General features: G+C 39.8%; 2 protein-coding genes across 2 annotated transcripts; one reads left to right on the top strand and one right to left on the bottom strand.

Annotated features, from left to right (window-relative positions):
• Window positions 1–1,161: 1,161 nt before the first annotated feature.
• On the bottom strand, window positions 1,162–5,428 carry LOC306988948 (uncharacterized protein). The gene is made up of 2 exons (XM_079594178.1): window positions 5,134–5,428; window positions 1,162–3,757 (listed from the first exon to the last, which is right to left on the bottom strand). Exons 1-2 carry the CDS (start codon window positions 5,300–5,302, stop codon window positions 1,935–1,937), a joined length of 1,992 nt encoding a protein of 663 aa, XP_079450304.1. The 5' UTR covers window positions 5,303–5,428; the 3' UTR covers window positions 1,162–1,934.
• A 2,027-nt stretch (window positions 5,429–7,455) lies between these two features.
• LOC306988454 (uncharacterized protein) lies at window positions 7,456–22,533 on the top strand. Its single transcript, XM_079593456.1, has 7 exons — window positions 7,456–7,639; window positions 17,507–17,836; window positions 17,929–18,253; window positions 18,846–18,971; window positions 19,378–19,680; window positions 19,975–20,262; window positions 21,025–22,533. The coding sequence occupies exons 3-7, from the start codon at window positions 18,001–18,003 to the stop codon at window positions 21,096–21,098; spliced, it is 1,044 nt and encodes a 347-aa protein (XP_079449582.1). The 5' UTR covers window positions 7,456–7,639; window positions 17,507–17,836; window positions 17,929–18,000; the 3' UTR covers window positions 21,099–22,533.
• Window positions 22,534–23,559: the final 1,026 nt, after the last annotated feature.

Below are 23,559 nucleotides of genomic sequence, written 5' to 3' on the forward strand. Positions count from 1 at the left end.
GCATGTCTGATGGAGGTTTCCCCCTGGTAGCTCTGGCCTCCCCCTGAAGACGAGAGAGAGCCTCCTCCAGAAGCTCCATCTTCTGTGACTTGTGGTAGTTGGTGTGGTCTTCTTGGTGGAGAGCAGTCGAGGTCAGGGTCCACTTTTAGGGCTTGCAGCTCAGCTGTGGGATAGTGATGATATGGGGGTGGTGATGCATGTGAACAGACAGAAACATCAGAGGTGTTAATAGGTGCACATGGGGCAGGGCCGATGCCTTTTTTTTCTTCAATTTTAGCGTTTCCCCCATCCCTAAACGGCAAATCTTTCTGCATTGGCATTCTTTATCTTTTCTCTCCCAGCCAACAATCAATGGTCCTCTTACAGGACACACACACATGTCTGAAACAACAACCCCTGTTTATCATCCTACTCTTCAACAGACTCCATAATGACCTTCAGTCTTGTAGCACTCAGCGTTCCATCCCTGGGGAAATCATGATGTTTAGCTTTTCTATGTCTCTCATACACTTGTTCCCATACAACTTTCTCATCTGACGGAAAATCGGTGTATCATATTTTTCAGAGCTGCTTGTTTTACTCTGAGATTTTCCCATGGTGATTTACTCTGTGGTATTCTTGTTGCGCTCCTAAGTAGTTTATTGGACATCTCCAATAGACCCGATTTTCCCCTAAAATCGGACAGGAGGAGCTCTAGGACTGACTTACGGGGTAACCTCGGGTTCACTGCCCCATCACTCCGCACCCCACACAAATTTGTTCGGAAGCGCTAGGAATGGAATCGATCCAGTCCGCACCCCACAGAACCTCACATTTAATTACACATCAAACTCACTACTCCACCACAGACTCAGGTCATTAGCATGGTTTAATCTATCAATTTCCCCAATTAATAATTTTTCTCAGAACAATTTATGTCTCTTACCCTGTTCTCTCAATGCCACTTGAGCTCTTTTACAATTCCAGTGGTGTCCCTCCCAGGCCCCGGCGGTCGGCCCCTCTCTCTCAAGTTTGCTAGGTAGGGCTGGAACTGCTAAGTCCAGGTGGCCAAACACCGTCCGCTCTCGGCTCCAAAAGGCACATCCAAGGAATCCCACTTCTTATACCAAATTGTTGTGGCAAATAAACAAACAATTCTGAATAAAAGACAAATGTTCAATCAATCATTATAATGGTTTATTTCTTGCAAGAAAGGCTCACAGTCACACACTCAGTCAGGAGAATGTAAGAGAGTGTGTGACGAGGGGAGGCTCTCTCCCTCTTTATATCTCGGCTACATAGATAACATAGGCCAGCCCAGGCTCCTAGCCAATTGAACCTTTCTCTGCCTTATTAGGAAAGTACATGATTTATTATAGGGAAAGATCACTAATATGAATCAAATAATGAAAAAAAAAATCCATTACACATGTCATCTTCCCGGAGTACACTTGAGCACACACACATTTTGTAACAACAAAACTTTTTTTGTACTTTTTTCATAAAAGAGTGTCAAATTAACAAGTCACACAAATGCGTTATACAAAATTAGAAAAAAAAGGACAATACAAAAATCATAATAACGTATGTGGAAATGGCTCAGATCGCGTAACATTGTGTTACGTTTGAATCTATAATGTCAGAGATCATAGTTCTTGTTCAGATCCAGAACTTTTGAGTAGGGAAGCCAATTAATTTTTTTCACAAATGTCTTTCACTCTGCTTTCGCACTGGTATGTGTTTTCTGGTGTACTTTAAAAGCGCTCAGTCGTGTAAAACTTTTTTCACATGCAGAACACGTGTAAGGCTTCCCCTTTGTATCAAGTTTCTCGTGCTTCTTGCTTTCTCCAGACTGAGAACACAGATGTAATTTCAAAGCTCGAACACTTCTGAAACTCTTCCTGCACTGGTCGCATGTGTGCGGCTTCTCTCCGGTGTGGATTTTCATGTGATCCTTAAGGGTTCTCTTCTTGTGTGCAGCATCTCTTCTGGTGCTGCTTCAGTACAGCCTCTGTAAAATAGTTTTTTCCACAAACATAGCACACATAATTCTTCACACTGCTGTGTCTTTTCTGGTGTAATTTTAAACCATTCACCCCTGAAAATCCCTTTCCACACAAAGAACACATGTGAGGCTTCTCCTTTGAATGAACGTTCATGTGCTTCTTCAGGGAACTTGCCAAAATAAATTTCTTACCGCACTGATTACAGTTGAATGGTTTTTCACCAGAATGAAAACGCAGATGTACTTTAAATGAACTTATGAATCTGAAACTCTTCCCACACTGATCGCATGTGTACGGCTTCTCTCCAGTGTGGACTTTCATGTGATCCTTAAGGCCTCCTTTTAGTGTGTAACTCTTCCCACACTGATCACATGTGTGCGGCTTCTCTCCGGTGTGGATTTTCATGTGATACATAAGCTTTGATTTAATTGTGAAACTCTTCCCGCATTGATCACATTTGTGTGGCCTCTCTACAGTGTGGATTTTCTTGTGTCTCTTTAGGAGAAATTCGAGGGCAAAACTTTTCCCGCACTGATCGCATGTGTGCGGCTTCTCTCCAGTGTGGATTGTCATGTGTTCCTTAAGGCCTCCTTTTAGTGTGTAACTCTTCCCACACTGATCACATGTGTGCGGCTTCTCTCCGGTGTGGATTTTCATGTGATACGTAAGCTTTGATTTCATTATGAAACTCTTCCCGCATTGATCACATTTGTGTGGCTTCTCTCCAGTGTGGATTTTCTTGTGTCTGTTAAGGAGATGTTTTAGGGCAAAACTTTTCCCGCATTGATCACATGTGTGCGGCTTCTCTCCACTATGAACTTCCATGTGGTGTTTAAGTCTTTGCTTATATATGAAACTCTTCTCACATTGATCACATTTATAAGGCTTCTGCCCAGTGTGGATTTTAATGTGTCTGTTAAGGAGATGTTTTAGAGTGAAACTCTTCCCACATTGATCACACGTGTGCGGTTTCTCTCCAGTGTGGCTTTTCATGTGAAACTTAAGGTCTCTTTTCCCTGTGAAATTCTTCCCACAGTGATCACATTTGTGTGGATTCTCTCCAGTGTGAAATTTCATGTGATCTTTAAGGTATTCTCTTCTTGAGAAACTCTTCCCACACTGATCACATGTGTGCGGCTTCTCTCCAGTGTGAATTTTCATGTGATCATTAAGGTATTCTTTTCTTGACAAACTCTTCCCGCACTGATCACATTTGTGTGGCTTCTCTCTAGTGTGGACTTTCATGTGTCTGTTAAGGAGATATTTTAGGGTGAAACTCTTCCCGCACTGATCACATGTGTGCGGCTTCTCTCCAGTGTGAATTTTCATGTGATCATTAAGGTATTCTTTTCTTGACAAACTCTTCCCGCACTGATCACATTTGTGTGGCTTCTCTCTAGTATGGACTTTCATGTGTCTGTTAAGGAGATATTTTATAGCGAAACTCTTCCCGCACTGATCACATGTGTGTGGCTTCTCTCCAGTGTGGACTTTCATGTGTCTGTTAAGGAGATATTTTATAGTGAAACTCTTCCCGCACTGATCACATGTGTGCGGCTTCTCTTCACTATGAACTTTCATATGACCTTTAAGACTTTGTTTGTATGGAAAGCTTTTTCCACTCTGAGAACAAGTGAAATTTTTGATGGCACTTCTCAGCACAAGTTTACTTCCAGTCTGTGAGCAACTCAAATATTTTTCTTCAGTTTTGACACGATGTTGTTCCTCCGCTTCATCAAGTTCTTCACTCTTCTTAATCTCTACCGTCAGGCCTAAAATGAAAGATAAAAAGTTAGAATTTTCAGTAAATCATCAAAAATTTTTTTTAAAACATTTGCTCTAATGTTAATTGACCCTTCGCTAACCGCCCTCAGTTACTGTTGCTACGCCTGACAAGCTTCCGCGCCTGGCACGTCTATTACAGTGTGTATGCACCGGTGTCAGACATTCCCAAGGAGAAAATGATTAATTTTTGGCAAACAGGTGAAATATCTGAGAGAGCAAGACAAAAGGGACTGCAGTATGCATTCGAGGAATATATCCACGACATAATATGCAACCGACTAGAGAATAATTTAATCAAAATTGAAGCTAAAGCCTATAGGTCCTAGCGCCTCGTACGCTGACCATTCAAATGGGAAACACACAAATTAAGGAACAGCTATGTTCATGCACAGCAGGGTAAGTGAAATGTGAAAATAATCTAATAATTATAAATCAAACATCTTATCCATAAATCTTGTGGAATAACACTAACACCGGGAGAGCCGCGATCGGATTGGGGTAAAGTTAATCATGGGTAGGCCATCGATTAACAAAATGCTGAAATATATTTAAAATGATGTCAGTGAGCCTCCGTCTTGCCTTTAATCGTCTTATTTTACGTTCAAATATATATGCATTATGAACAAAGAACCGTCATTATTTCCAGTGGCCAATTATTTCGATTGGCCAGTGGCGGTTTTCAGGCGTGGCTTAGCAAAGGGTCAATTAATTGTAACCAATTAGGCCTAGCTCAAAATAAATATAAATAATCAATCATAACTTGTTTTAATTAATATTTGGGAGAATTTATGACTCTGTCTCAAGTGTGGTTAGACATAGGCCTTGCCGTTTGTTCATGCTGGCCCGGGCCATCGGGCAGTCCTTATTGGCGAGCCCTGATAATGCATTATAATGCTATAGTGTAATATTCTGTATCATTATATTATTTAATGAGACGAACAATAATAGTAGCAACAATTTATTGTTGAATTACTATTTTTGATGAAATGTTGCTTCCTCTCCCTTCACACTTAAGCGCTTTTTTAATTAAAAAAAATTTTTTTTTATAAAAAATGTATTCGCCACTTTGGCCTAAATGTCTGCCATCCTTTTTTTATTTTATATTTTGTCAATTTGTAAGGCTTTGTTTTTAAAATAGGAACATTAGTTATGCTGTAATGCTCAGTCACTTGCAAAATAGTCAAACCAATATGCAAAAAAGAATCGTGATAAAATCGTTATTTTCTTTTAAAAACAATTATGATAATGTATACCTGTATGACAAATGGAAATGTTGACTGACTAACCATTAAATAAATGCTAAAGTTGTATAACTTAAATGTTTCACAGCATAATTAATGAAGAATCAAAAATAAACACCAACCTATCTGTTCTTCAGTATCTTCAAGCTTCACTCTGAGGGGTTCTTGATCAGGATCACTCCTGTTCTCACTGTAATCTTCAATAAACTCCATCTTTACAGGTTTCTCACTGTAATCTTCAATAAACTCCAGTTTTACAGGTTTCTGTTCTTCCTGCTGGTCTGAATGCATCTCTTCACTTGTAAATAGTGATCGTTTAAAAAAACGGATTCGTGAAGTATCAAATACTTTGCAGATATTTTGTTTTTAAACAGCTGTTGTTCAGAGCGCGTCTTCTCTTCTTCGTTTTTTTGTGCCGGTTTGTGAAACCAACTTATAGAGTGCCGTTCCGCCACCCACTGGTCTGGAGTGTGAAGAGCACATACAGCTTCATAAGGGGATAATGAAGAGAGAACAAGTGTGAGAGAGAAAATGAGTAAACAGATCAAATGCTTTTATTTTCTTCCTGTTATATATATAAGGAATAACTATATATTAAATATGTACATATTTAACAAATATAACAGGAACTAAATTAAAGCATTGTATTCTCTCATTCTCCCTTCATTATCCAAACATTTCTCAGGCCTACTCCTGATTGTCTTTTAATTCCATTAGAACTCATTTTTGGTATAGCTGAAGTCTTCCTCTTTCACATGCATTTTAGAAGGTTTATTGTTACTGGGTGTCCACATTTGTCACAGGTAGCCTATACTTCTTCTTTTTTTCTTTTTTCTTTTTTTTATGTTTCAAAAGATTTACAAGTCATTTATAAAAATGTAATAATTCCAAATTGCCATTCTAAGTATAAAAAAAGCACATGAAAACATTTCTATATTAGACAGTTTTTTAATTAATATAGCTTTCTAAATCTTTCCAAAACATTATTGAGTAAATACAGTGAAAAAAAGTTTTTACATTTTAATGAAACATTTGTATTTGAGAAAGGAATAGTATTTTTCTTTCATTGGCCTGATTTGTGTTAAATGCAAAACGGACCATACAACTTATTAAACTAACATAAATTATATATATTAAAATAAATGTGGGCTAAGTTAATTATGGAGTGTGTGCTCCGACCAGAAACATCAGCGCCTACAGATTGTTTCAAAGCAGCTTTTCAGTGATAAAAGGAAAAGTATGAATTTCGTTTGTTGTTCTGAAGTCATGTGTTGATGCAGAGTTGGTTAATAGCAAAACTGCAATAAAGTAAGCCTAGTTAACAATTACTTGTTTACATATGATATGTGATGTATTTGATATTATTTAAGCACCTAAAACCTTATCAGTTTGATATAATTTTACTATTTTTTCGTATGCTGAAAATGTTAAATGTTGTACTTGCTAGTTTTGGTTATTGTTGCCTTAATTACAAAAAGGTACTAAGGCAGTCAGTATCATAAACTGGGGATGTTATTAATATTGAAAAAGAAAAAGTAAACATTTTTAATTATTACAATGACAAAGATGCGATTCAAATAAAACATGGTTTATGCAAATGATGCCATAATGGTCAACTCACCAGACAGCAACATTGAAACTCTTGCATTTGGTCTCTCTGCTGACAATTGTTAGTTGATAAAGTCCAGAGTCTGTGTTTCTGGTGTTTGTGATGGTCAGAGATCCGGTTTGATCCAGTTTTAGTCTGTCTCTGAATTTCAGCACTATCATAGGTTGAGATGATTTGTGTGAGTCTGTTGAATTCAGTGATTCTTGTGCTCCCAAACACTCACTGTATCAACAAATATTTCTGTACTTCAGTAACATCAGACTGACAGAATCTCCCTCCATCACTGACACTGACTCCACTTCATGTGTCACATCTAGAGAACAAGTAAAAAAATGTTTTAAGTATAAGATCATTATGTTGATTAGTAATAACCAAAATACAAATTAAATCTGTAATATGCAGACATTTTCCTCTTGTGTGAATGTAGAATGATTTCCAGTTGAATAACAATGAAAGTTCAGGAGTTCAATTTCATGCGATGTTTCTTCGGTTTCATGCGGACAGAGAAGTGAAACATAACATCTGTGGATTAGGTTGATTTAACTATTCAGTGGACCATGCAGTCATTGTTAGACTAAATAAAACGCCTTAGATATCTCACTGCTTTTAGATGGGATAAATGCAGAGTACAAATTCCTATTCTTGGCCACATGTCAATCACTTTCACTTTAGCCCCTTCTACCATTGTCAATAAGGGGCGCTGCTATTGTCACACGGTTGTACATGGTCTCAGTTTCTCCAAGTGGTGCATACTCACTGCAGAGTCAAATGACGTCCAGCTCCTCCTCTCTGGAGATCCAGTGGGGTGGGGGGATATATTTGTGGGACGGGTTGTGTATATTCGAAGTTGTAGCCACTTGGGTGCAGCTCATGTATGATGACTGCAGTGGAGATTAAGAAGAACCTAATTATATCTATCCTAAATAATCTCCATTGATATTAGCAACATTAGGAAAATACACAGCTCTACAAAAACATAGAGAGAATGTTGCTGTCTCTTTTCTTGTTGCTTTTGGACGGTAAGTGGATTTCTGTCTTGGCTGTTGCAATGATTTTTTGGTTTCATTTTAGACATCAGCTGTGCAACAAATGCATTGCCGTTATGCACATTTCAATCCCACTTCAATCAGTCGTGTCAACATCTGCTGAAAATGTTTGTAATGTAGGCTATGTGTTCATCTTTATCCCGTGTTCACTGCAGCAGGACTCAGTAGAAAACGTTTAAGGTGAAAGGGTTTAACGTGGTTTAATGTACCAAGACTCATGTAGAATGTGTCTGTATTTAGATTGATTATGCAATGGAGAGGTGTTGTTGTTTATTTTCATTATTACTTGCAGGCTGGAAGAGTGTGTATACTTTTCAGATATATTTGACTTCCTGCGGACTGAATAAAGTGCATCATAGATATATTATGATATATATAATTAATACATAATTAGGTTATCTATTTGGATAAAATCTTATTTTCGTTTGCACTGTTTTTACAGCAAAACTCAGCAACCCCACATTTATAATGCCTGCATGGTGGTCCATTGTTCCACCAGATCCATTGTTTTGCACTTAAGCCTTAAAACGTGTCGCATCTGGTGTACCTCAAGCCTTGTTTATCCACCTTTGTCTTACGCCCCAGAATTATGGGTGTAACTTTCGTTAAACCTAAACAAACAGGGTAAAGCTACATCTATTAATGGAATAATACGCTTAAAAAAAAATGGATGAGATGACATTATTGTAGGCCTACCCTTCCACCATCGAAAATAAAAATAAAATGTAAACCTGTAAAACATAAACCAAGTGCTTTCAAAGAGACCGTGAATTACCTCAAAAGCTTGATTCTTTCCACAGCAATTGACTTTTTTATTCTTGCAATTGCAAGTTTATCTTTTTCCAGAAATGTGAGATATGGCAATTGTGCGAAATAAATTCAGTATTTTAAAACAAAAACTCACAATTCTGATTTTTTCCCCCCTCCTAATTGCAAGTTTATCTCACAATTTTAACTTGTTTTGTTGAAATTGTGAGTTTATATCTCACAAAAATGACTTTCGTTCTCGCAATTGCAAGTTTATCGTAATTCTAAATTCTTTTCTCAGAACTGCACAATATAACTAGCAATTGTGGGTTATAATCGCGCAATTATGAGAAATATAGCTACAATTTTAAGATATAAACTCGCAATTCTGCCTTTTTTTCTCAGAACTTCAAAATATAAACATTTGGCACAATTTCCCAAACCATTTATTCAGGTTTCAAAACAAAGACACATTTCTCAAAACACGTTTCACTGGTTTTCACACACATTCCAATTTTCTTAATGATTTCTGCAAAACCACAAAAAAGTACTTATTTTACAGTGGTTTAGCCATGTTCTCATTCAGAAAACACATCAGAATCTCGAGATAATATAAACAGAAGCACAGGTGATTGTCTTTTAAAAACGTCCCTTTAGAAACTGTTCCCTGAGAGTAGGGAACAAGTATTGCGTAGCTAATACGCAGTGGGGAAACTCCTTTTCCTCGATAATACTGAAGCCTAAAATGTAAAACGCATTTGCAGCAGCTGCACAACTAGCACAGCGAGTGTCTGGCTCACTCATTGGTGGTGCCTCTACCGCCAAATTGGGCGTGGTCTAGACCTATATTATCGCCCGAAATAGCCATTATAGCAGATTTAATCGACTAAAGCGTTGTGACACTGCCCCAGTAGAGCCTTGCACAATGCTCATTTAAGTTAAAAAATATATATATGTATATATATTGTATGCTGTATGTATGTTGAATTTTGAGCATTTGCCTATGCCTTTTGTTGGTGGGAGAATAAGGGGGACTTTTGTTGGACTCTTATTATGATGAGCCTGGGGGGCGGCTATTTTGAATGGGGCCGGTTCATATGTGCATGCTCTGGGCTGGGAGAGAGATGGTGGACTATACTCTGGGGATTTTTTCCAGCTGGAGGATAACCTGTTTTTTGTGGGGCCCTGAAACCAGTGGATTCATATTTTTTCTCTTTTTGGGGACATTGTTTTCATCAGGACTTTAAATTGCCTACCTACCCCAAAGCGGAAAAGGACTGAGACAGGACTGTTGAGTATTATCTGTGTTTGTTATATTTTGTTTTCACGGATTTAACCACTCCTGAACTTTCCCAATATGGACTATTTTGTTTGAGTTTTATACACAGACTCGACAGATTTACGTTTTGTTTGCGTGTCCCTTACAAGTGTCTAAGTTGCCTTTATATTTCAATACCATATTCCTGGGAACTTTGGTGTCTTTGCAATCATGCTGTTTTGTGGGCCATGCTTTTGATAAAAGGTAAAAGGAAACAATAGTCAACTCCCTTTGTTATAATGATTCAATCCTTTTATGAAGTTGAAGTTGTTATAGATGGTGGCCCGTACGGGGACGATTATTGTGAGAAATTGTATACAAATTGATATCGTACCTTTTATATTTGCAAAACTGTCTGTCTGTAAATCATGGATAACCCATCAGATAATGTTTGTGAGCAGGCTGTGACTGGTGAGGGGGAAGAGTGTCCAGAGGCCCCTCCTTATCAACCTCCCCCTGGGGTCTCATATAGAGAACCATTGCCAGTAATAGAATTAAGTTCCATGATGAGTGATATGTATATTGATGGCCAGGCTGAAGGAAGTGAAGAGGATGAACCCCCTCTGTTGAAATCGAGGGGAGGAATGTTTGAACAACTTCAAATTAAAATAACTGAACTCTCTTCAACCCTTCAGGCTTTGCAGACAGAGGTGCAAACACTCAAAAGTGATTTCATGGGCAGTAACGATAGCATTGTTAACCGGGAGGCCTGTTTCAGGGATGCTATTGATCAACGTTTCGATGCACTGGAAAGGGGAATGAATAGATCTTTGAACCACTTGGAGACAGAGATGGTGAATTGTCTTAAGCGACGTGATGAGCACTGGAAAAAAGAAATGTCACGAGTAAAGACGACCAGTACCACAGTATCGCCCCACCCTTTCACCCATAGTTTTTCAGATCCAGGACATCTTCCCTCTGTGATTCCTTCTCCGACGACACCTAAGCCTCCTATCAACCTAGAGTTTCCTACTTTCGGTCAAAATCGTGAAACCTGTGATGTTTTGGAGTTCATTGAAAAGTGTGAAAACTTCCTGTCACTCAGACCACTCACAGATGTGGAACTGCTTGCCACAATCAATGCAGTGCTAACAGGTCCTGCAAGGAGCTGGTGGGCAGCTGAAAAGTTAAAGATATGCAACTGGGATGAGTTCAAGCACTCCTTCATGTCTGCCTTCCTTTCTACCGATTACCTAACTGAGTTAGAGGACCAGCTCAAGGCTATGATTCAAGGCCCTAACCAGAGTATCCGGGATTTTGCCTACGATTATAGAGCTCTGTGCCTGAGATGGAGGGACGACTTGCCAGAAGAGGAGGTGGTACGACGAATTCTAAATAGTTGTAATCCTTCCCTGGCGAGCAGTCTCAGAGGTGCAGTGTATACTGTGGAGCAACTAGTTAAAGTGGGATCATTGGTGGAGAGAGACTTGAATTCAAAGAAGGACTACTGGACTCGAGTCAACCAGCTCAAGGGAACTAATGAAGGAAAAAGGGGTGCCTCATTCCGACGTGACCAACAATCCAAACCACAGACTACACCAGTCCAACATATCTCACTGATTCAAACAACCACGCCTGCTTTGCTGAAAGTGGCCATAGATGTGAGGAATTACCACGTCGAAGCCATTGTCGACACTGGTTCGACCTATTCCTTAATGCAGAAAGAGTTATGGGAGGCTATAAAAAAGCCAGAAGAGCGACTGCAGCAAAGTCTGAGCAGGACGTTCATGGTGGCAGATGGAAAGGCTCATGTATCAGAGGGTAGAACTCCTGTGGTTTATGAGTGGCATGGAGTGGTCTGGACCATTGACACCTATATAATGTCAAATGAACACCTGGCATTTCCTCTTGTCCTCGGACTGGACTTCCTGAGGCAAACGGGGGTACAGCTGAACATTGCTGCAATGAGCTATGAGTTGAAGGTCAAAGGGCAAGTTAGAGTCTATCCTTTTCTCCAGCAACCCCAGTGGGAGCAGCAGTGCATTATGAAGAGGGAACCGGTTATCTCCTTGTACATGGCAGTGCCCATGGAGAAGGGTGGAGAGCTGGAGACATCCACTGCGATAGCCACTTTCAGAAAAGATATTATAGCAAGACAACCGCCAGAAGTCCAGTCCTTCCTAAATAAATGGGCGACGGTCTGTGTTGGAGCTCTAGGGAGAACTAATCAAGCCGTTCATCAGATCGTAACAACAGATGAAATACCTGTTCGGTCGAAGGCCTATAGAGTGTCTCCGTTGAAGAAAGAGGTGATGGAAAGGGAGATCGATAAGATGATGCAAGAAGGTATCATCGAGCCATCTCAATCCCCTTGGGCATTTCCGGTAGTATTGGTTCCAAAAACAGACGGCAGTCTAAGGTTCTGCGTGGATTATCGCCGGCTTAATTCCAAGACTCCCCAAGATGCCTATCCGATGCCTCTCATTCATGAAATTCTGGAGTCGTTGCAAGGTGCCCATTATTTCAGTACCCTCGATTTAAAATCTGGATACTGGCAGGTCGAAATGGAAGAAAGCAGCAGGGAAAAGACAGCCTTTATAACCCCCTTCGGATTATTTCATTTCTTGACCATGCCCTTCGGGCTGAAAAATGCTGGGGCCACATTCCAGAGGTTGATGGAGAGAGTGTTGGGTGAGCTAAGAGGAAAGGTGTGCTTCGTCTACATAGATGACATAATTGTCTACTCCCCAAGCCAACAACAACACTTAAAAGATCTCAAAGCTGTCTTTCAGAAACTGAAGGAGGCTAATCTTACCCTAAACCTAAAGAAATGCCACTTCATGAGAGCAGAGCTAAAGTTTTTGGGACATGTTGTGTCTGAGGAGGGAGTAAAAGTCGACTCGGACAAGATTACCGCGATCAGTGGGTACCCAACCCCTCAAAATTTGTTGGAACTTCAGAGATACCTGGGGTTGGTTGGATGGTACCATAAGTTTATCCCACACTTTGCTGAACTGGCTGCCCCCTTGAACCACCTTAAAAGGAAAGGCATGAAATGGAGATGGACCAATGAAACCCAGTTAAGCTTTGAGAGTCTCAAACATGCTCTGCAACATGCCCCTGTACTAGCTCAACCTAATCTGTCGCAACCCTTCCAAGTTCAGACGGATGCTAGCTCAATTGGCCTGGGAGCGGTTCTAACCCAGAACATCAGTGGAGAAGAGAAGGTGATTGCGTACGCCTCGAGAGGATTGAGGGGAGCAGAGGTGAATTATTCAACCTCAGAGAAAGAGTGCCTTGCGGTGGTTTGGGCCGTCGAAAAGTGGCACCATTATCTGGAAGGAGTACCCTTCGTGGTTTATACGGACCATGCTGCCTTGACCTGGGCCTTTAATTCACCCAAAACTACCTCTCGGCTGACGAGATGGACCTTAAGGCTCCAGCGGTTTCACTTCCAGGTCCAGTACCGGAAGGGACGAATGAATGTAGTCCCTGATGCCTTGTCGAGAGCTCAACATTGTGATGTCCCCTTAGCGGTGTATGTTGATGAGAAATCCTCCCATTGGAATTTGGATATCCCATCTACCATGGCAGAAATATTAAAAGCCCAGAGTGAGGATGTTGAGGTGAATGAGTTAAAAGGGAGGCTTGGGATCACGGATGACGCCAACCGCATCAGATGGGAAGTCCAGCAAGGGGTGTTGTACAGAGTGTCGCCCTTTGCTGCTGGCACAAAGTACCAGCTAGCAGTGCCCAAGACTCTAACCATAACCTTCATCAATTATTTCCATAACAATCCACTGGGGGCACATCTGGGACGAATGAAGACACTTCTGAAAATCCTAGAAGTCGCCTGGTGGCCTGAAGTGCGCAAAGACGTATGGAAGTATGTGAAGGAATGCACAGTCTGCCAGAAATACAAGCCCAGCAACACCAAACCCTCCGGTTTCCTCCAGTCCACTGAGGTGGAGGAGCCTGGGTACATGTTAGGTGTGGACCTTATGGGGCCCCTTCCCAAAAGTAAAAAGGGTAATGTGTATCTTCTGGTAGTAGTCGATTATTTCACCAAATGGGTAGAGCTGTTTCCCATCAGAGATAGCAAGACGCACAGAATCTGCCAGTTTCTGTAAGAGGAGGTGTTTACAAGGTGGGGAGTTCCAAAATTCCTACTGTCAGACCGCGGGCCTCAGTTTCTAAGCCAGCTGATGGAGGATCTGTGTAAGAGATGGGGAATGACAAGGAAGCTCACCACCAGCTACCACCCTCAAACGAATCTCTCAGAGCGAGTTAACAGAACCATTAAGACCATGATTGCCTCCTTTGTAGGCGAAAGCCATCGTGACTGGGACAGGTGGCTGACTGAATTTCGTTTTGCTATTAACACCGCTCGCAATGAGTCCACGGGACACTCACCTGCTGAGCTAGCACTGGGCAGGCAGTTGAAAGGTCCCCTAGAACGACTTGTCGCTCATCCTCCAAATCCGGGACAATCAGGATATTCCCTCATAGAACGACAACAACAACTCCAGCAGGATGCACTAAAGGCCATGAGGAAAGCACACACCAAACAAGCCAGGTATTATAATGCCCGACGGAAGTTTGTACAATTCCAAGAGGGAGACCTGGTTTGGGTTCGTGCTCATCCAATGTCGAAAGCAGATGATTTCTTTACATCTAAACTTGCCCCTAAATGGGAGGGCCCTGTGAAGATAAAAAAGAAGTTGGGGCCGGTGAACTATCTTGTTGAATGGGGTTCTGGGGAAAAGGTGGACAATGTAAATGTCGTGAACCTTAAACGATATTTTGGGGGAGAACTCCAAAATAGCCTCCGGCAGGGAGGGGGGGACTCTGTGACACTGCCCCAGTAGAGCCTTGCACAATGCTCATTTAAGTTAAAAAATATATATATGTATATATATTGTATGCTGTATGTATGTTGAATTTTGAGCATTTGCCTATGCCTTTTGTTGGTGGGAGAATAAGGGGGACTTTTGTTGGACTCTTATTATGATGAGCCTGGGGGGCGGCTATTTTGAATGGGGCCGGTTCATATGTGCATGCTCTGGGCTGGGAGAGAGATGGTGGACTATACTCTGGGGATTTTTTCCAGCTGGAGGATAACCTGTTTTTTGTGGGGCCCTGAAACCAGTGGATTCATATTTTTTCTCTTTTTGGGGACATTGTTTTCATCAGGACTTTAAATTGCCTACCTACCCCAAAGCGGAAAAGGACTGAGACAGGACTGTTGAGTATTATCTGTGTTTGTTATATTTTGTTTTCACGGATTTAACCACTCCTGAACTTTCCCAATATGGACTATTTTGTTTGAGTTTTATACACAGACTCGACAGATTTACGTTTTGTTTGCGTGTCCCTTACAAGTGTCTAAGTTGCCTTTATATTTCAATACCATATTCCTGGGAACTTTGGTGTCTTTGCAATCATGCTGTTTTGTGGGCCATGCTTTTGATAAAAGGTAAAAGGAAACAATAGTCAACTCCCTTTGTTATAATGATTCAATCCTTTTATGAAGTTGAAGTTGTTATAGCGTCAACTTGCCAAGTTAGTATAGTGAGGCTGGCTACGCATGCTCGTTCCCTTCTCTCAGGGAACCGAGAACGTTCCCTTTCGAGAATGGTCACTTCGTATTGTGTAGCTAATACGCAGTAGGGACGCCATGCACTATAAGTAACTGGTTGCCTACTGCAGCTCAGGACTCCTGAGCTCACAGAAACAAGCCAGAACCCAAAACATATATATTTAAAAAGACCGGACACCGTCGGGTCTAATAATATACATATATAGCGTCAGTAAGCTCCTACCCAACAAATATACCAATAAGACCGGACACAGTCGGGTCTATTAAGTACAAGGGATATCTGAACCGGCCAAGGCGGGTTTTATGAGATAATGGATGATGTGCTTATGAACAGTGACATAACATGTAGATAAGACCGGACACCGTCGGGTCTTAATCATACTGAAAGGACCTTAGCCTGCAGGGAACGTACCTCCATGTTGTAAAACCTCATAAAAGTGGAAGGCGAGGACTAGGATATAGGGTACTGTATATTCCTGAATAGGAAACCCAGAGGACCAAGCCCATGACGAAGCCATGCCTCTAGTTGAATGGGCTCTAGTACATAGGGCAAACCTGACCCACTGAGTTGTATGCCATAGATATGGCATCCACTTCTTCGTGACTGGATACCCCTTGGATTGGCCACCGAAGCAGACAAAGAGCTGTTCTGATTGTCTAGATAGATTCTCAGCGCTCTGACGGGGCAGAGCAAATTAGCCTCCCCATCCCCAGCGGAAGGGGGAATGGCTAATAACGAGATCACCTGTGCTCTAAACTGTTTTGAAAGCACTTTGGGTACAAAGCCATGTCTGGGTTTGAGGGTAACTTTAGATTCACCTATCCCAAACTCCAAACAGGAGGGGCTCACAGAGAGCGCCTGCAGATCACCCACTCGCTTGATAGATGCCAGTGCCAGCTGGAGAACAGTCTTTAGCGAGAGAGGTTTAAGATCAACCGACTGGAGCGGTTCAAACTGTGGTCCCTTCAGGGCCCCAAAGACTGTGGAGAGGTCCCATGACGGCACAGACGGAGGTCTGGAGGGGTTCATCTTCCTGGCTCCTTTCAGAAACCGTACCACCAGGTAGTTTCTTCCTAGCAATTGGCCAGCCACTGGAGTATGATAAACTGCAATGGTCTCTGTAAACTGCAAACGGTCGCTGGTCTGCCGCAAACAGGACCGGTGACGGTGATTGAGCAGGGGAAAGCGAGGCACGCGGGGACGTGGCCGGCGTGGGCTCGCTAACATCCATGCTCTCGGGTTGCCGTTGGCCGCGGCTCTTCATTTTTCCAGGCCGAAGTAGGGTGGGAAAAGGAAGAGCGGAAGAAACAGCGTCGCCATCTCGAAAGAGAGCTAGTCGCGTCCGCAGCACCGAGACAGGCATGATCTCGCAGACCGAGCAGCCATTTTGGGCGATAATTTAGGTCTAGACCACACCCAATTTGGCGGTCTCTGACATGTGTCGGCGCACTGCTAGCTCATTGGCGCACACGTCAGAGGCGCCATGCCATTGGATGTGCAGTTGCTGCAGCACAGCCAATGAGTGAGCCAGACACTCGCTGTGCTAGCTGTGCAGCTGCAAATGCGTTTTACATTTTAGGCTTCAGTATTATCGAGGAAAAGGAGTTTCCCCTCTGCGTATTAGCTACGCAATACGAAGTGACCGTTCTCGAAAGGGAACTGCATACTATAGAATCATCGACAGAGTTTTATATAACTAACTCTCTTGTAAGATCAAGTACTTCATCTTCTTTCATCTCTAAGATCACTTTACAGTAGTGAAATAAAAAAAAAATTCCTAGAGCTCATTGTTGCATTCTACTCTATCTGCAATCATTAATTTCTGTTGTATATACTGTAATAGACACTGAGCTGCCAACTTATTATTGAATCCCAATTAGAGGTATTTTTGTTACAGTGGTATGAATTGATCTCACTAGTGTTCACTGGGCAGGAAAGTAAGCTGTGTATTTGCAGGTTTTGTGTCACCGAGCCAAAGTTTGATTTTGACAGAAGTTAATACATTTTTGACTGAAATATTTGATTTTGACTTGGAAGTTTGAGGTTTGTACAAGTCGGTGTGTAGTTACGAAATTATGTATATAGTGTATATACGAAATTGTGCATTTTAATTTTCACATTTTTTCATTTACATTCTGAACAGTAATGCCGTATCTGTCTCAGACACTGTTTTCGTTTGAAACTGAGGTTACTAGTGTGTTTTCAGATATATATCTGCTCATTTATGTTGTGCAGGTGTGGTTGGTGGAGAAACAGATGAGACAATGACAGTGATGGAGGGAGATTCTGTCACTCTACACACTAATCTTTCTGAAGTACTGAACGATGATACTATACTGTGGCTGTTTGGACCTAAAGACTCTGTCCTATCTCAAATAACGAGAAAGGACGACCTGACTTCATATTTTGTCACTGATAATGAGAGCTTCAGAGGCAGATTACAGGTGGACCAAAACACTGGATCTCTCACCATCAGAAACACCAGAATCAGACACTCAGGACAATATAAACTCTCCATCTCTAGAGAAAAGACAACGATAAAGATATTTAATGTTACTGTCTTTGGTAAGTATCTCGCAAGTGTCTTTTCTATGTAAAGACGCGCAAACTCTAAAAGCAGTATTAAAATATTCCAGCTCTGATCTGATTGTTTCCAGGTGTGGTTGGTGAAACGGATGGAGTGAAGTCAGTGTCAGTGAAGGAGGGAGAGTCTGTCACTCTAAAGACTGATGTTGAAAGTACAGAGAGATGATCTGATCGTGTGGAGGTTTGGAGATAAAGGCATTCTCCTGGCTAAAATAGACGTAGTAACTAAAGAGAACTCACTAAACGACGCTGATGAGAGATTCAGAGACCGACTGAAGCTGGATGATCAAACTGGATCTCTGACCATCAAGAACACCGGAACCAAACACGCTGGACTTTATGAGCTACAGATCAGAGGCCGTGAGAGCTCACAGCAATTCCTTCTTTCTGTCACTGGTGAGTCTAAAGCAAGTCTTTCAAAGTATTGACATACTTCAGCACTTAGATACTTGGACAGAGTAGGAAAAGTTGGTGTCTTGGTAATAAATAAATTGTATATTTGTATTATATGTAATGGAAAATAAATAAAAAACACAAAATTGGTGTAGAAACAATATTCACAAAATACGGCAAGTATCATATCGAATCATACATGAAATTTCGAAAAACTTAAAAAGTGCTCCATTAATCTTTGTTTTATTGACAACTTTTACAATAGTGTATCTGAAATAAATGTAAGCTCAAGTCTTAAAATTACTAATCTGGAATGAAAATAATTCATAAATAAACTAATAAAACTTACAAAAGCACATAACAAAATTACTTATAATTAATATAATACAAATTTAAATAGCAAATATAAGAATAAAAGCTAATTCAAAATATTAATGAATACTATTTATATTAGTAAATACTACAAATCCTAAAAATCGCATTGGTCCATTTCACTGTAGTGACCAAAGGACGTAATTTGTATTTTTTGACATCTATTTATTAATTGAACTTTTATGAACAGTGTTTATAGATCACATTCGCTGTCTGTCTTTAGCTGTTCCAGATCCGGGTCTGTCTCCAGGTGTTGTAGGGATTGTTGTTGTTGCTGCTCTGCTTGTGGCTGCCATTTTATCCTCTGTTGTGATTTACTATCGACGCAAGATCTCTGAGCTAGAAGTGGGTGAGTACTGTACGCTGATGCAGCAAAATGAAAAGAGTGTATGTTTTTTGCATATGTGTGTTTTTAGGTGGTTCCAAATTTGTTTGTAAATTTTATTGGTAAATCAAAGTATTTGCATGAAAATGTCCATATGCCAAATTTATGCACTTATATTTGTTTTATTGTACCTTTTCTTCGTACAGTTTGTATTTCATTTCATAGCATTACGTCTGCAATTGCAATTTTTGCATAAATGCATGCATATTTGATACGAACATTTTTAAGGCTTTTAAAACATCAACATTTTTGTAAATTAAATGAAAGAATAAATATAATATGATTCTACAAAAAAAAAAACATACTTGCCCACTCTTTTATTTAAAGTGAACACATAGTGAAAATGCATACCGGTAATCTCGTTTTATAGTGACGAAAGAGCCAGTGAAAGACGGAGATTCTGTCACTCTAAAGACTGGAACTGTCCTACAGAAGGATGATAAGATAAAGTGGTGGTATCAACATCACAACGATCTCATTGCTGAAATCAATGGAGAGAATTCAATGAAATATGGTGGTTTGGATGAAAGATTCAGAAGCAAACTGGTGCTGGATGATAAGACTGGATCTCTCACCATCAATAACACCATGCCTATTCATTCTGGACTCTATATACTAGAAATCAGCAGCAAAACCAGAAGAACCAGCAAGAGATTTATTCTTACTGTCAAAAGTGAGTAGATCAATGATCCTGCACTGTGTGCACACATATTAGATAATCTCAATATAAGACAAAGTCCAGTGAAATTTTAATTACTTTTAGATTTTTTTTTTATTAGGCTGACTAAACATTAGCTGACTATTTGCTTTGTCTAATTAAGTTATCTAACAAATCAAAATTAAAATAAATATACGAACATGCAAACTAGGTTAAAATGTTATCTAAATGTATAGTGATGTTGAAAATGCACACTTAAATATGTCAAATTTCTCTCTGTTGTATTTCTGTGTGCTGTTTGACATGAAGTGATGACGATGACAGTGAAGGAGGGAGATTCTGTCACTCTGAAGATTGAAACCATGAAACAGACAGATGATCTGATACTGTGGACATTTGGACCTGAAAACTGTCTAGTTGTTAAAGCTGATTCAACGACTTCTATTAGTGAGAGATTCAGAGACAGACTGGAGCTGGATCAAGAGACTGGATCTCTGACCATCACAAACATCCAAAACACAGACTCTGGACATTTTAAACTACAGATCATCAACGGCGAACATACCACATTCAGGAGATTCAATGTGATTGTCTCTGGTGAGTATTCTAACAACTATATTTATACAATGCACTGTTAAAAATAAAGGTCCTCTATTGGCACTGATGGTGCAGAACTTTTAACATGCATAGATTCTTTCCATTGGACAAAAGTTTCTTTATAGGGTAAAAAGGTTCCATGAAATATCACATTACATCCCAACAGTGACCAAGTTTGTCATTCAATAAGAAGACAAAACACCATAGAAGTATTATAATTCAATTGTCCTTAAGTCTTAAAATGCTTTTTGTGAGGAACAGAATCTTCCCTTCTAAATCTTCTCCTCCATCGACAACATCTTATGATGCGAACTAGAACTTTACACTTTTGTGTAAATAATAGACTAAGATTTCATATTTTGAAATTATATTTACTGGAGCTTACTGACACTTGATTTTTTATTTTACTTTATATAATTTTCAGAATTCATATGAGCTCTTATCTTCTTTTAGATTGTGTAGATGTAACATCATACAAACTCATTGTAAAAAAAAATGTTTTGTTGATTTAACATGGGTGTCTTCAAATTTTGAGTTCATTGAAACAAAAAATTTGAGTTAACACATCAAAAAGTTTAGTTTCAACAATAGAATCTTTGTTGTGTTATCTGAACAACATGCATGTTCTTTAGTCATTTTGACAAGAAAAACAGTTGTGATAACAGAACATGAAAATATTTATTTTTACAGTGTAAAGATGTACCTGCACAATTGTTTCTTTCTCTCGTCAGTTTCTGTAATTCTCTCTGTATTTTCATTCAGGTCCAGAACACCTGAATGATTCAACGACTGCAGAGATGCCGCTGTTGGACAAAGTGGATGAAATCAATGAGTGATAAGCCACGCCCACCAATGTCAATCACTGCGACATCATCAGCATTTGAGCTCAACAACATTTTTCAGATTTTACGAAAGGGAAAAATGTGCTTAAGCTTCCATTTCTCGAAACAAAGACACGTTTCTCAAAACGTTTAACGCATTTCACACGTTCCAATTTTATTCAATGCTTTCTGCAAACCATACAGTATGTTGAATTATGTGTGTGGGCGAACACGGTTTCTGGAGGACAAGAGCAATATTGTGTGTAATTGCCAAATATGAAGCCAGTTAGGAATGAAAAGTCTAGAAAGATAGAAATCTGATAGAATAAAAAAAAAAAAAAAATGTGTATTGCTAAGTGCCCTTGATGCAAACAAGAAATGTGTTGATGCAGGTAAACAAAGCAATTGACTCAAGTAATGTAACATCTAACGCAAGCAGGAAATACGTTAATGCAAGTAGAAGAGAGAGAGAAGTTGCACAAGCAACAGCAAGCGGAAGCCAGCTACAAAACCAAAACATCAGAAGATCAAACAAGGCACCTGACATTCTTAGAGAAGAACACATATACTGAACAGAAACAGGGTAAACCTTAAAATGTGTGTATTCTGGCCCATGGAACTTTCAGCTTAGCCGGCATAGAGTGGTGTATTTAGCGTTGTTGTGCCAGTCTGTTTATTGTTGTATAGAGTAAGAATACATTTGTGCATTCTAATTTTTTTTTAGTTATTTTACTACCCAAATCCTGAGTTGAGCCTTTTTCAGTGTGTGGGTTGTTTTTGTGTTACCCAGCTCCCGGGTCAGACATAACAACCCAATGTTTGGGTAGTTTTGTGTTACCCAGCTTCTGGGTCTGACGTAATAACCCAATGTTTGGGTAGGTTTTGTGTAACCCAGATCCGGGGTCAGACGTAACAACCCAATGTTTTTGTATTTTTTGTGTTACCCAGATCTTTAGTCAGGAACAACCCAGGGATTTAGTTATTTACCGAATGCTTTTTACGACCTCTTCAGGAGAGAGGAGTGCATTCCGTCAAATTGGTGCATGATTTATAATTTATACGGTAATACAGGTTTGTGTACATTTTATTTTATCTATATATTCATTATAGTTCTGTAGCCCATATCGTTTAATTTTATGCAAAGTACCGGGGCACGATGTGAGTCACCTAAACGGTCTTTTCGCTTGATGGAAACGACTGATGCCTTGTGTAACATTTTATGATTTTATTCAAAAATACAGAATATAAATACTTCGAAAGTTAAAATATGTTCTCAGAATTGCACACTGATTGTTTATGGACAGGTTATGGAGTCTGTCACAGCATATTTCAGCTACAAATCAAACATTCTAAATGTTTTAATGTTTACTTTGAAAAGCTTAAATGTATGCAATATGTATTAAAAACTATATAAAATATGCTGTGAAATATGATAGAAAATAAAGGAATTACCATTAAAAACCAGTGGTTGTTTTCAATTGGGTTGTTTTTAGAGTGTGGTATAAAGAGTTGACTGTCTGAGAAAGAATGAATTTTCTATGGATATCCCGACAGGCTATACAAAGTTGGTCAAGTTTGCCAACCAAGTTTACACACACTGTTACTGTTTTATGCATTTTGTAGTGTGCCGTGTTGACATTAAGATAAGAGAACGTAAAAGAAAGTCTAGGTTTATTAGGAAGTCATTTTTCATTGCATGTGTTTTCGCATAATAACCCCTGATAGAAACACCTCTGATATCCAACAATTATTAACTTTCTCTGTGTGGTGTTTGATCTGAATTATTAATGATAATCACAAAAAATAGCTGTTATTTCAATTAAACAGTATTATGCTTGTATATTGATACGTTTTATGTTGAAAATTGAGATCTACAGTATTTGTTGGAAGCCTATCTGCCTCTTTTTCCTGAAGCATTTCAGTCAAACAAAATTTAGAGTAAGGTGGTATGGTGATGTGGTACGAGGATTTCAATGCACATAATGTAACATGGGGAAGCTCAAGCATCAAAAATGCCACAGATCTGTGGCATAAGGAGGACTTTTTTTTGGTATGCTCACTCTAAAAAATGCTGGGTTGTTTTAACCCAATGTTGGGTCAAATATGGACAAACCCAAATGTTGGATCAAAAATGCAATTTAAAAATTTAACCCAATGGCCAAAATTGGGTTAAAACAACCCAGCATTTTTTAGAGTGCTTAAACGATGGGAGTGAAACAAGGTTTCGTATAAGTCATCTGAAGTTATAGATCTAACAATAGTTTCAGCAATAATAGCTGTAAAATATCAATGGGAGATACTAGATCAGTCAACCAATGGGAGCGATCATTATCCAATAATCTGCATGGTAGGATTAGAAGTGCAAAGGAGTGTGGTAGCAAAAAGTATTAGGATTAAGTATGTAACTCCTGTTCACGGAGAAGAGAACAAGACGCCTTGTCATGGTGTATAAACACAGACCACAAACAGTCTTTTT

Source organism: Phoxinus phoxinus (assembly GCF_949152265.1).
Source record: "Phoxinus phoxinus genome assembly, chromosome: 20".
In the NCBI taxonomy this organism is placed as follows: domain Eukaryota; kingdom Metazoa; phylum Chordata; class Actinopteri; order Cypriniformes; family Leuciscidae; genus Phoxinus; species Phoxinus phoxinus.

Coding starts and splice junctions, on each gene's coding strand:
- LOC306988454 (XM_079593456.1), top strand. CDS start 18,001: ATGTTGAAAGTACAGAGAGATGATCTGATCGTGTGGAGGTTTGGAGAT. Junction 18,972..19,377: donor GATCTCTGAGCTAGAAGTGG/GTGAGTACTGTA, acceptor CTCGTTTTATAG/TGACGAAAGAGCCAGTGAAA. Junction 19,681..19,974: donor ATTTATTCTTACTGTCAAAA/GTGAGTAGATCA, acceptor TTTGACATGAAG/TGATGACGATGACAGTGAAG.
- LOC306988948 (XM_079594178.1), bottom strand. CDS start 5,302: ATGCATTCAGACCAGCAGGAAGAACAGAAACCTGTAAAACTGGAGTTT. Junction 3,758..5,133: donor AGATACTGAAGAACAGATAG/GTTGGTGTTTAT, acceptor CTTTCATTTTAG/GCCTGACGGTAGAGATTAAG.